This window comes from Marmota marmota, unplaced genomic scaffold, assembly GCF_001458135.2.
Source record: "Marmota marmota marmota unplaced genomic scaffold, marMar, whole genome shotgun sequence".
In the NCBI taxonomy this organism is placed as follows: Eukaryota; Metazoa; Chordata; class Mammalia; order Rodentia; family Sciuridae; genus Marmota; species Marmota marmota.
In genome coordinates this window covers 3,798,639-3,810,954 of record NW_026000196.1, presented here as the reverse complement: position 1 = coordinate 3,810,954, position 12,316 = coordinate 3,798,639, and the positions used below count along the sequence as shown (strand labels likewise).

The 12,316-nt window shown below is 46.7% G+C and overlaps 1 protein-coding gene and 1 non-coding gene across 12 annotated transcripts in view; both read left to right on the top strand.

Moving 5' to 3' along the window:
- The window catches only part of LOC107148397 (sodium/nucleoside cotransporter 1), a 119,856-nt gene that overhangs the window by 66,078 nt on the left and 41,462 nt on the right, over positions 1-12,316 (top strand). For 9 of the 11 annotated variants that reach the window (XR_007342820.1, XM_048790200.1, XM_048790199.1 and 6 more), the window contains 4 exons: positions 5,363-5,474; positions 6,383-6,471; positions 7,685-7,776; positions 12,042-12,225. Coding sequence is in view for 10 of the 11 variants with exons in the window: in XM_048790200.1 (XP_048646157.1) it covers positions 5,363-5,474; positions 6,383-6,471; positions 7,685-7,776; positions 12,042-12,225 (477 nt within the window). In the remaining variant the exon portion in view is untranslated. Of the gene's footprint in view, positions 1-2,472; positions 3,447-5,362; positions 5,475-6,382; positions 6,472-7,684; positions 7,777-12,041; positions 12,226-12,316 lie in introns of those variants that run through there. The other 2 variants (XM_015493023.2, XM_048790208.1) reach the window with 2 other exon arrangements.
- On the top strand, positions 1,286-1,358 carry Trnaa-ugc. The gene has a single exon. It is a non-coding gene; the product is annotated as a tRNA-Ala (tRNA).

Genomic DNA, 12,316 nt, shown 5'->3' with positions numbered 1-12,316 from the left:
TTTTTTTTTTTTTTTTTTTTTTTTTTTTTTTAAAGAGAGAGAGAGAGAGAGAGAGAGAGAGAGAGAGAATTTTTTTTTTAAGAGAGAGTATTTATTTAGTTAGTTTTCGGCGGACATAACATCTTTGTTTGTATGTGGTGCTGAGAATCGAACCCGGGCCGCACGCATGCCAGGCAAGAGCGCTACCACTTGAGCCACATCCCCAGCCCTATTTCATTTATTTTTAATGTGGTGCTGGGGATCGAACCCAGTACCTCACATGTGCTAAGCAAGTGCTCTACCACTGAGCTACAACCCCAGGCCGAGGCAGACATCATTTTTAAAATGAGAACAACAAAATTGTACTAGGCTTTTATTCTGACAATATTCCCAGGCTTAAGGAGAGAAGAATGACAAGGTTATACTCATGAACTTTGAGCCTGTCTATTTGTCCACTGTTAGGACACCTGAATCAACACAATGAAAGAGATGACACTGGCAAAAAGCCAAGAAATAAGCGTAGGCAAAGTCGTGAGAAGAAAATCAAAAGATTGCTGAACAATCCTGATGATGTCTGCCTCTTAGAGTGCTGAGTGTTTTATTCACTATTTATAAAAAAAAATATGTATCCTGTTTATTAAAGCAGCCTGGTAAGGTAAAAGGATCCTTTCCAATTCTTTGGCTAAGAATTTCCCTAACACAGGAGATGGTCAGATAATCAGTCGCCTCTGAAGAGAGGCACAGGGATGGGAGAGGTGGAACAGCCCCTTCACTATTAACCCTTCTAAGTGTTGGGGTACTTGTTTGTGTTTTTGGTTTGTTTTTATTTTTGTTCTTTGTGCTGGGGCTTGAAGCCAGGGCCTTGTGCATGCTACTGAACTATAACCCAAAGTGCTGTTTTGATGACAGGGAGGCTATATATGTGTATTCATGTGGTCCTGTCCTCATCCTGGCCCTGTCCTGTACTTCACTAGTCCCTCTGGGTCGACTGGGTATCAGAGGTCATCTCCTCGGGAAGTATGCCACATAGGGGGTCATTGAGGTACTGAGGCCACTCAGCTGGATGGGTAGGAGCAGGACACCCACTTCAGCTCTTGGTCTTCTCCTGGGGAGTCTCAGTCCTCATCTCTCCAGCCTCCCAGTTGCCGGCGCTGGGTTTTCAGCCAAATGCTACCTAAAAAGAGTTTGGCTTCACAAGGCCTGGGATCCCTGCCAGCCACTAGTCCATGAGGGGAGAAGCAGGGAATAGGCACTGGTCCCCTGATTTGGAGAGGGGTCCAGTGTGTTAAGATGCCCTCAGGGGGCCGAAGGTGTAGCTCAGTGGTAGAGTGCTTGCCTTGCATGCACAAGGCCCTGGGTTCAATCCCCAGCACCACCCAAAAAAAAAAAAAAAAAGAAGAAGAAGAAGATGGCCTCAGGTGCTGGGCTCTCTCTCAAGCATGTCATTTAATTCTCCCAGGTACTTTACCTACCTTCACCAGCTCACAGATGAGGAATCAAGTTAACTTGGAGAGTCTGGAGTGAGTGAATCTCACTTAGAACACAGAACTTAGGGCTCTGTGCTCCAGGTTCATCCCATGAACACACAGCCTGTTGGACTCTTGTTCTAGAGATCAGGCCCATGAAGCTGCAATGAATGTTTTGAAACCAACCTGGTTGCCACTGGATACACTGGCTTCCCTCTGAGCACCAACAGACACCAAGGGGGGACGGGAGGGGAGGATGACAGGAGGAAGGGGCGACAGGAGGAGCTGGAAGGGGCAGAGGTGGAGAAGTTAATTATAGTCCTTTGCCCTTCATTGGGGCTCAAGGAGGCCCCCTTTTAGGCAGCTTTGAGTCCATCTGTGTCTTGCTCAAGGTAAACAATCGGTCTACCATCAAGGGGACATGTGGCCCCATCAATGTGAGTGGACACGTTGTGGATCTCTGTTGGAAAATGAATAACAGAAAATTGTATACAGTTAGGGGGAAAATAGGTGGGAAATTCCATGTACTCAATAATCCTTATCTGTGGAAGGCCTCAGATTAGGGGGATTTTAATGCTTTCTGTATTTTTCTACACATACATTTTTCTGTAAGATTTAAATGTATGTGTCATTACTTCGGTAATTAGATTTTTTTATTTTTTGTATTGGGGACTGAACCCACAGTGCTTTTCCACTGAGTTATATCTCCAGCCCCACCCCCACACACATGCCTTTAAAAATTTATTTCATTTTAAGATAGGGTCTCCCTAAAGTTACCCAGGCGGGCTCAAACTTGCAATCTTCCTGCTTCAAAACCACCCCCCTCCACCACTCAGTCCCCAATAGCTGGGGTTACAGGTATGCACCAATGAGCCCAGCTAATGTTTTGGTAATTAGAATGAAAGAGAAAAAGAAGCCAGGTGCAGTGGCATGTGCCCAGCAACTCAGGAGGCTGAAACCGGAGAATCGCAGGGTTGAGGCCAACCTCAGCAATTTAGTAAGACCCTGTCTCAAAATAAAAAATAAAAAAGTGCCAGGAATCTCACTCAGTGGTAAAGTGCTCCTGGGTTCAACCCTCAGTACCGCAAAACAAACAAAAAAGGGCAAAGAAAAGGAAGTTTTTAGAGAATAGGGGTCCCTCCATCCATCCGTCATCTAAACTTCTAAAACAACTTGCGTACCTGTACCAGGTGCTCTGCTCTTATGTTACCAGGAAGTAGTTTTGTGCCATAAAGGATTTTGTCCTTAGTGTGTACTATTAATTATTAAAGAAATGTTTGTTAATCTTGTCAGATAAGCTTAATGCTTAGCTTGAAGACTGAAAAGCTAAATTGTTTGTCCCTTGACTTTGCACAATGTTGCTTAGGCATTTAGCTTAAAGGGGGAAAAAAAGAAAGAAAGAAACAAAGAGGAAACAGTGGGATTTTGTTTTGCTTTCATGACTGTTTCAATGCTTAGACCTGCAACACGCTTCCTATTTGTGACAGCTACACAGCTTCCCTATCTTCCAGCTTAGGAAAATAGGTTGTTATACTAATTACTAATCCAGGGAGGAAGAGAGAGTGAGATGCAAAATGGAAGGTGAAATACAGGGGATGACAGATGGAAACCGGAAGGGGGAGAGCAGGAATACAAAGGTTGCTTCCTGGAGGAGGAGAACCAGATCTGGCCTTGGAAGAGGTCAGTCAGTTCAGGAGCAGGAAGAGTGGAGGGAGGGCATTTCTGGCGGGAGGCAGCCAGGTGGGGCAGAAGCTACACTGGGCCAGACCTCTGTAGGCTCCCTTTCCCACCCCCTTTTCCCCTCAATAAGGGTTGGGATCCTGCGGCAGCCTTGTGTCGCTGGACTCTGGGGAGGCCCAACCTACTGCAGTTCTGGACCTTGCCCAGGAATTTCCATTGAAAGGTGAAGACAGGCCAAAGCACAAGCAGGCTGGCTCAGCTCATCCCTAGAGAAACCTGTGCTTCCATCTCTTCCTGAGAACCACCTGTCACCACAAATATGTGAGTAGGAATAAGGTCCTGTCCTCTCTGTGCAGCTGTATCTGTGTGTGTGCTGGAATCAGGGCTTCTAAGGCTGTGTGTTTGTGTTTGTGTGTGTGTGTGTGTGTGTGCATACGTACTCAATGTGTGTCCCTGCTTGTTTGTATGTATGTCTGGGTGTGTTATCTTAACCAGTCTGCTGTTGGGATAGAGTACGGTAATCCCCAAAGGGAAAAAAGGAGGAGGAATGAGAATAGGGAGACAGGGTCGTACTTAGGACTTTATTTACAGATGAGCTGAAGCCTATGAATTGAGCTTCAGCAAAAAAGGAACTATAGACTGAGTGTAGTGGCTCACTCCTAGTAACTCCAGAGGTTGAAGCAGGAGGATTGCAAGTTTGAGGCCAGCCTCAATAATTTAGCTAGACCCTGTTTCAAAATAAAAATATAAAAATGACTGGGGATATAACTCAATGGTAGAGCACCCCTGGGTTCAATCCCCAATGTTGGGGGAAAAAAATAAAAGGAACCATTGGCTCTTGGCATGAAAAAGTCCAGGGGTAGTTATCTAGGGACCAGATTGTTGTCTTCAGGATATTGTGTCTCCATTTTTCAAGTGTGGAAAAGTATAATACAATAAGCATATCACTACTTTTTTCCCTTGAAATATTGCATTAAAGAGAAGGATATGCTCTTCAGTAGAGAATCAGAGGGCGCTGGGGCCGAGTGCAGGCAGGCAGCGTAGAGTTGAACCATCCAAGCCCTGCCAGAGCATGAGGAGATTTTTATATTGCACAGTAAGTCCTCCAACAGTCATAATTTTTCCATGAAGAAGATTAAACCTTAAACACCTGCTTCAAAAAACCAAAACAAAACTACCTCCCTGCCCCCATCCCAGGGAGGGGGGGAGTGGAGAAAAAGAAAAAAGGAAAGAAAGAGAAAGGAGAAAAGGAGGAAACAAAGAACCTCTAATCCTAAGGGCTTTCAAATGAGAGGCATGGCCTTTTCTCTATTTTCTATATATATATGAAAATAATTCATGCTTCATGCTAAATACATTATTTACCTTATAAGAACGTTGTCGTTTTTAAATTTAAAAAGTTTGTTTAATGATTGATTTTTTCTTTGAAGGAATCCATGCATTATGGATCAGAAATATCTGCTGGCTATACTGGCTAAATGTGGAAATCAGATTTTTTGCAAAGATGAATTTTTTTGATACAAGGGATTGAATTCAGGGGCACTCAACCACTGAGCCACATCCCCAGCCCTATTTTGCATTTTATTTAGAGATAGAGTCTCACTGAGTCGCTTAGTGCCTCACTTTTGCTAAGGCTAGCTTTGACTTGCAATCCTCCTGCCTCAGCCTCCCGAGCCATTAGGATTACAGTCATGCACCACTGCACCTGGCACAAAGATGGATCTTGACTGACATTAATTGCAGATTCTTTTTTGAGGGCAGTATAGGAGTTATTTTTTTACCATGGTTTATTTTTTGTGTGTCCATCAACATGTGAGCATATCACTTAGTGGCAAGTGATTTTAACCTGTTGTGTGGAGTGAGGCAAGCCAGGGCCTCTCTTCAGAAAAATGCCTGTATCAGATACATACTTATTTCCTTCCTTTCCTTCCCTATGAAATGGGCAGAATTTGTTGTTTTGGCCTGGAACTCCTGGAGCTTACAGGACAGGTTCAGAAGGGACTGTAAGAAGGGCCACCTCCTCCATGTGTTGGAGGGGCCCAGGCCGAGGTCCGAGGCACAATGAGGAGCCAGCTCTGGGATGGCTTATGCAACCCCCAAGCACCATGCTTCCAGGCTTCTGCTCCTGCCACCCTGCCCTCTTCCCCACTCCATCCTCTTCCCTTCCTCAACCCCCGCTCCTGGATCCTGCAGGCTCTCCCTTTAGCTTTTGGGCCCTCTCTGTCTTTGTCTTTCAGCTGGAAGATCTGGCCCATGGAGAAACAGACACCCAAACGAGGAGAGTTCATTTCTCTCAAACCTGCAACCCATGGCTTGGAGAACACGGAGGCTGAGTTCTTGAAGAGCCTGGTCTGTCCCCTTCCCCAGCCTCCTCAGTCTTTGGGTTTGAGTCCTAACCCACAGTGGGAGGGTCTATGCCCACCTTCTTACACATCCATCTTCTTTGGCCTCCTCAGCTATTTGCTTGCATAATTAAGGCAACTCTGATGAGCTGGAATCCCTGTATAACTCAGCCCCCTTTATTTCACTCATGAAACATTTATTGGGCACCTACTATGTGCCAATATAACCCATCCAAGTCTGAAAGGTCAGAGAAATTTCCAATGTGGAAGTAACATTTAAGCTCCAATCTGAAAGATGAGAAGAGAAACAAGATGATGGGGTGAGTCTCTGAGAAAGCCTCAGCCTTCCAGGAGCTCCCAATCTTCTCCTTCCTCTCCACTGGCCAAGTTGAGGATCACAACCTGGTCTTTGGAGCATAACATGGCACCCTTTCCTCTCCCAACCTTCTGTGACCAGACCCCTTCCCTATGCTGCCCTGTGCACCCCAGGAGGCAGCTTTCACAATGTCACCTTGCAAGAATGTCCCCCACCCAATAACTCCAAGGACTGTGGGGTAAATGGCATTCTTTAGACATACAATGAGGTAACCTTGCCTGGGACTTTCCTTAGAGGCTTCCTCTTGGCCCCCAACCAGTCAAAGTGTTCCTCCTTGATGCAGATTGCAAGCTCCCTGAAGGCAGAATATGTCTAACACAGAGCCCTGAACATAGTAGGTGCTCATGGTATGCTTTGCAGAATTTAATTAAGTAACCCTCTGATTATTTCTTGTGCAAAAGTCCCATTCTCACCTCAGTCTACTGATGAGGGCCTATGGGTACCTTGGGGTGGTCTGGGTCTCTCACCTCTCTGGGCCCCTCAGCTCTTCTATCTCTCAGGTGGGAAGGCTGGCCCTGATGTCTCCCTGATGGCTTTAGGAGGAAGGCCGGCTTCCTGGCAGTGACTCCAGCCCCATAGAGCACGAGGGCAGCTGGAGCAAAGCTGACCCGAAGTCCTTCTCTAGATGGTAGGTGATCTCTGTGAGGATTATAGACTAGTCAGGGAAATAGGATGGGGACCCTGGCCTCCTGGCACATGTGGGAGCTGGATACCTTTGTTGAAGGAGGAACCAAGGCACTTCAGCCATTTCTTGCACCTAGATGAGCCATGCTGTCCTCTCCCTCAGAGGTAAGCCAGGCCACAGGCCCTACCTGCTCATAAGCAGCCAGAAACCCCAACATGTACAGTGGGCTGCTCTGGTGGAAGTTGGGGAGGAGGCCCTGAACCAGTCAGGGCTTCCCCTTTAACCTCCCCCATCCCCCTTATACCTGGTCCTGCCTCTGAGGGAACTTAAGGGGAAAGCTGAAGCTCAGTTTAAAACTCTTGACTGACCCAGGTTCACATTTTATATGGAGGGAAAAGGACCAGCCAGAGTGTCCTCGGTGGCAGGATCCTGAACTGAGCACAGAATGAAGGATCTGGAGTGGCAATGGGGGAGGGATCCATCTATTGTCTGGATGGAGGGACTCAGGAAGATGCCTCACTTACCCTCCAGAGAGGGGACAGGAGGATAAAATTGCTCCTGGTGGTTGAATTCCATGAGCACTGCGTGCACATCTACTAGAGGTACCTATCGTTCCTCCAGGGACAAACAGATGACCAAATGACCAGGTAAGAATTAGCGTTTGGACTGGGTCTGAAGGTAGTCACAGTTGGGCAGGGGCCAGGCTGCCTCCCTCTGGAATAAGTAGTGCTACACTCCCTCCCTCTGGAATAGGTAGTGCTGACTTAGATGACGAGTGGCCTGATCCAAAGGGAGCAAATGAAGAACAGGAAGCTAATGTATCTTGCTCCATGGACAGGTGGAAATCAGGGATGCGAAGGCCGTCATCTTTGTATATTTCTGTATGTTGATAAGGTTCTTCCCTATCAATTCCCTCAGCTTGGAAACAGGATTTATTCCTGGGGTAATGGAGCCTGCTGGAACTGCTCCAGTCCAAAGGCCCAACTTGTGTAGACCTAGAGGCAGGGAGGTCTGAACCATGGCTCAGTTTATTCTGGGCTGGGGTTGCCTGGCAACCCTGTGGAATGTCAAGGCCAGAGCCTGGCTTGCCCTCTTTCACCATTGTACTAGGAACACATTTGAGTGGTTTCTACCTGAAGGTGTTGAGGATCCATACTGGGATTACTTTTATGGGCGTAAAAGGGCCACTCATGAACACTGTTGGTCCTCTCCCCAGGAGGAGCCTGCAGCCAGTCCTGAGAGCACGAAGCTTCTACAGGAAGCACGCACAGTTGTTCCGATGGATCTATATAGGCCTGTTATGTACTGGTGAGCTGGGGACAAAGCCCTACCCAGAAATCACTGCCTCCCCAGCCTCAGGACAGGGTCATTCACTTTACCAATCAGTCAACAAATGTTTGCTGAGCACCAACTCAGGGCCAGCTCCCAGACTAGGAACTGAGGCACCAGTTAAACCAGACCAGATCTCATTCTGAAGTCACTCCCTCATCAGCTAGGAAGTGGCACCAATATGCCCACATGATTCAGTGAGCCATCTGGGAGCACAAGGAGGCATGGGGGGGGGGGAGTCAGGGAGGACTTTCAGGAGGAAGTGAACTTCAAGTCTCATGAGGGTGAATAGGAAGTGAGGGAAGGACAATAAGGAGTGAGAGGAGTCACAGAGCAGAGATGAAAACCATCATGGTGTGGACTTTGATGAAGTCTAGTGTGGCTGGAGGATAGAGTTTATAAGGAATGCCAGTGCATGAGGTTGGAAGGCTAGGAAAGGGTCTGGAATTGGAAGTGGATTATGGGGGAGGATTCTCAGTGATTTTGATTTTACTCTCAAGAGAGCCATCAAAAGATTGAAAACACAGACATGTCCAGGTGGAATTCATACTCTGGGATCCTGGGGAGACAGAGGGAGAAGGAGACATTGAGGGCCATGATATGTTTGAGAATTAAGTGATGGAAGAGGGACAGGGCTAGATTTGAGAAATCCTAGAGAAGCAATGCCAGTGTAACTTGGGAGGTGACCAGATGTGCAGGATGAAGGAGACCTTGAATCAAGGTTGCCTTGGGTTTCTGCATGGGTGATGGGTGGATTATGGAGCTTCCTGCAGAGCTATAGAACACAGGTGGAAGAGACGGTCTTGCTAAGGAGGGAGGTGATTTGGACAGTCTATTGGAGGTAGCACCACCAGGTCATCCAGGGCAAGAGAAAGTTTCCCCTGGAGAAGTTCCTTGGAGAATGAATTGAGAAGTGGGTCAAGGACAGAAGCCTGGGACCATCCACATGGAAGATCAATAACATCTCTGCAAAGGGTAAACAGAGCAAGGACAGAGTCAAGTCCATTAATTTAGGGGCAAAGAGGTGGTTGTGACTTAGAGCATAAGTGCAAAAACTAAATTGGAGTAAATGGGAGGTGAGGCAGTATAGACAGCAAGTATGGAAACTCTTTAGAGAAATTTTTATGAGAACAGAGAGGAAATATTAATGGTTAGGATTTGACAAAAGATCAATGATAGACATGTGTTTGTGATGGGAGACACTTGGAACATGTTTGTGAGCTGCCGCAGTCCAGCTGCAGCAGAATAATCAGGGGGGTGACGAATAACTTGTGTACGTTGATACAGCAGGAGTAGGAGCCGTTTATTGCAGGACAGGAGCAGTATTTATACATTCCACACAGCTTATCTAATTAGCATAAACTAGATACATCAGTCAACCAATCAGGAATCTCTACACCTAATGGCTCGGTTTTGTTACTTCTCAAACCACTCCCTCTGACATTTTGCCAGGCACCATCCAGACTTGTTTACGAACTTTAACATTCCCCTGGCAAAATGCCAGGTGTTATTTTGACTTGTTTACAGACTCTAACAGTGAGCTGAAGTGGGGGCTTTGTAGAAAGAGGACATTCCCCAGAGAAGGTACCTGGGCCCAGGTGGAGGGACAGGTCTTTGTAGGCTAAGACTTATCTCTGTCAAGTTAGAAGTAAAGAGAGGAAGATGGGTGTGGATATAGAGACCATAATAGGTAGCTAGGGAGGGGAGAGGATAGTGAGAGAGGTGACAGAAATGGCCCTAGTTTCTTGAGGTACTTAAAAACAAGTTCATCTGCTGAGATGGGGTGGGTTCATGGTTTCTATATTAGTCAGTTTTCTGTTGCTATAATGAAATATCTGAAGCTAGATACTTTATAAAGGAAAGATTTATGTAGTTCATAGTTTTGGATGCTCATGGACATGGCACTAACATCAGCTAGAAAAGTTCATCACTTCTGAGGGCATATCCCCAATGACCTAATTATCTTCCATTAGGCTCCACCTCTTAAAGGTTACACTACCTCTCAAAATTACCACACATGAATCGAACTTCTAACACATGAACCCTTTAGAGGAAACACTCAAACCACATTCAAACCATAGAAGTTGCTCATAGTTTCCTTCAGAGATGGTGTCTAAGACTGTGAAGTCATTCTTTGGCAGGGTCTGAAATCAGGTCTCCTCTGCTTTCTATGCTATTAACTTTACTCAGATTCAGATATGCTTCCCTTGAAGGAGTGATTGCATAGACTCTAGTAGAGAAAGGACTAACATGGATGGCTTTATTGTCCCTGGTCTTAGAAGACTTTGCCTATCATTCTAGCCAAAGTCCAAGGGAGGTCTTTGATTGGTACAGCTTTGTTCATGTACCTCTCTCTCTCTCTCTCTCTCTCTCTCTCTCTCTCTATATATATATATATATATATATATATATGTTGTAGATGGACATGATACCTTTATTTTATTCACTTATTTTTTATGTGGTGCTGAGGATCAAACCCAGTACCTCCCAGGTGCTAGGCAAGTGCTCCACCCTGTCTTGGCCTTTCCAGACCCTTCCTTCCTCCCTGGCCTGCTACAGCCCACCTCTGAGGCACTAGCACCTAGGCAGATGGACCTAATTAGGGCCTAACATCCCCCCTGTGTGAGACATTTAACTTGTCTGGCCTATTTCATCACCATCTAAGTGGGCATCACCACAGCAATGACCTTGTATGATGGCATGAGAATTCATTGTGAAAATGTATATAAAGTGCTGATCTCAGCGCTTGGTGACCATGGCACCTCAACCTGTCCTCTTCCCCTTAACTTCCAGAGCCTACCTGCATCCCAGGCTGGGCTCTGAAGGGCTCTACCTGTGCCTCTAAATGCCACCCATACAACAGGAATCCCAGTCCACAAGCTTCTGTGTGGAAGGGAGCTTTATTTCTACAACTCGATTTATTTTCCGTTTTCATTTTATCATCCCGGGGAGTGGCAGGAACTTAATTTATGTCTATTTGGAAACTCCCTTCACCCCTTTCCCTGGCAGACCCCAGGAGGCCTTAGCCACGATCACTCCTCAGGTTTCTTCTGACCGGCCCACTTCTCCAGGTGGTCCTAAGTTCTCCATGCTGGCAGGGAGCCCTGGAGATGTCCCTTCCCCACCACAGGCCTGCCCTGGTTTCCCACCTCTCTTGTCTTCCTCACTTCCCCTACTTAGTGACTACAGAGTGTACATACTTACAAGCTTTCTGGGGCTCTGCCTGACCCCATACCACGTAGTGATGCTCTCTGAAGTCTTAGTGTCTCCCTGGGGCTCCACCCTGGAAGCAAGGCACATGGCTCTTCTGCTTACTGTGCCACAAACCCACTGGGTGCTGGCCACCTTGCCAGGCTCAGGCCTCTCTGGGACCCATCAGTGTCTTTGCTCTGTTATTCTCTAACTAGTCTGATAGCAGAGGGGGCAGGGTGGGACCTATTTCCTCATGATGTTTCATTCCACATTTTTAATCCATGGCTCTAAGTCCTTTCCAATCCTTTAAGGCCATTTTTTTAATTAAAATTTTTTTTTGTGTGTGTATTTATATTGGGGATTGATCCCAGGGATGCTCTCTACCACTGAGTTGCATCCCTTCCTTTTTATTTTTATTTTTATTTTGATACAGGGTCTTGCTAAGCCTGCTATCCTCCTGTCTCAGTCTCCCAAGAAGCTAGAATTACAGGAAGGTCCTACCACACCTGGAAAGGGCCCTTGATTTTGAAATTTGAAATCCCAAGGAGACACATTTCCCCTGTGGTCTCTGCTTGTTGAGGAACAAGCCCAGACTGGCTTAGCTGCTCACAGGAGAGAAAGGCAAAAGGTAAAAAAGGAAACTTCAGGAAGAAAATGGTCATTGATTAATCATCAGTGATTGATTACTTCATGGAGTCACTGATTCAGCTCCATCCTTCATGGGACGTAGCATGGTTCTAGATGGTAGCAGGCGCTCCATTGATGCCCAGAGATTTATGCTGTCTTGTCTCACCTGCTCTATTTACATCTCCTCACATTTGGTTAGCACTTCACAGTTTACAAAGCCCATTCACACACATTCTACCAGCTAATTTGTAACAAAATCTGACATGGCAGGGATGAGTGTTCTCATTTCCAAATAAGGAAAGAGAAACCAGAGAGTCTGGGTGAATTTCCTGCCCTCTGTGCTTTGGATGGAGTGAGATGGAGCCAGCATGTGAGGCTGCAGGGCCTGGAAAGATGGTTGATCCTTTCTCTGTTCCATCCCCCAGCATTTGCTGCCTTCCTGCTCGTTGCCTGCCTCCTGGATTTCCGGAGGGCCCTTGCGCTGTTTGTCCTTGCCTGTGTGGTCTTTGTCTCCCTGGCCTGCAGGCTGCTGAAGAAGTTACTGGGGCCCAAACTGAGGAGGTGTGTGAAACTCCAGGGCCATCCCCGCCTCATCCTGTGGTTTAAGAGGTGAGTGAGCTGGCAGCCTGGGGCGGGCAGGAGGCAGCAGCCTCAGCCCTGGCCTACCGGAGGGTTCCCATGTCAGAGACCACTCCCTACC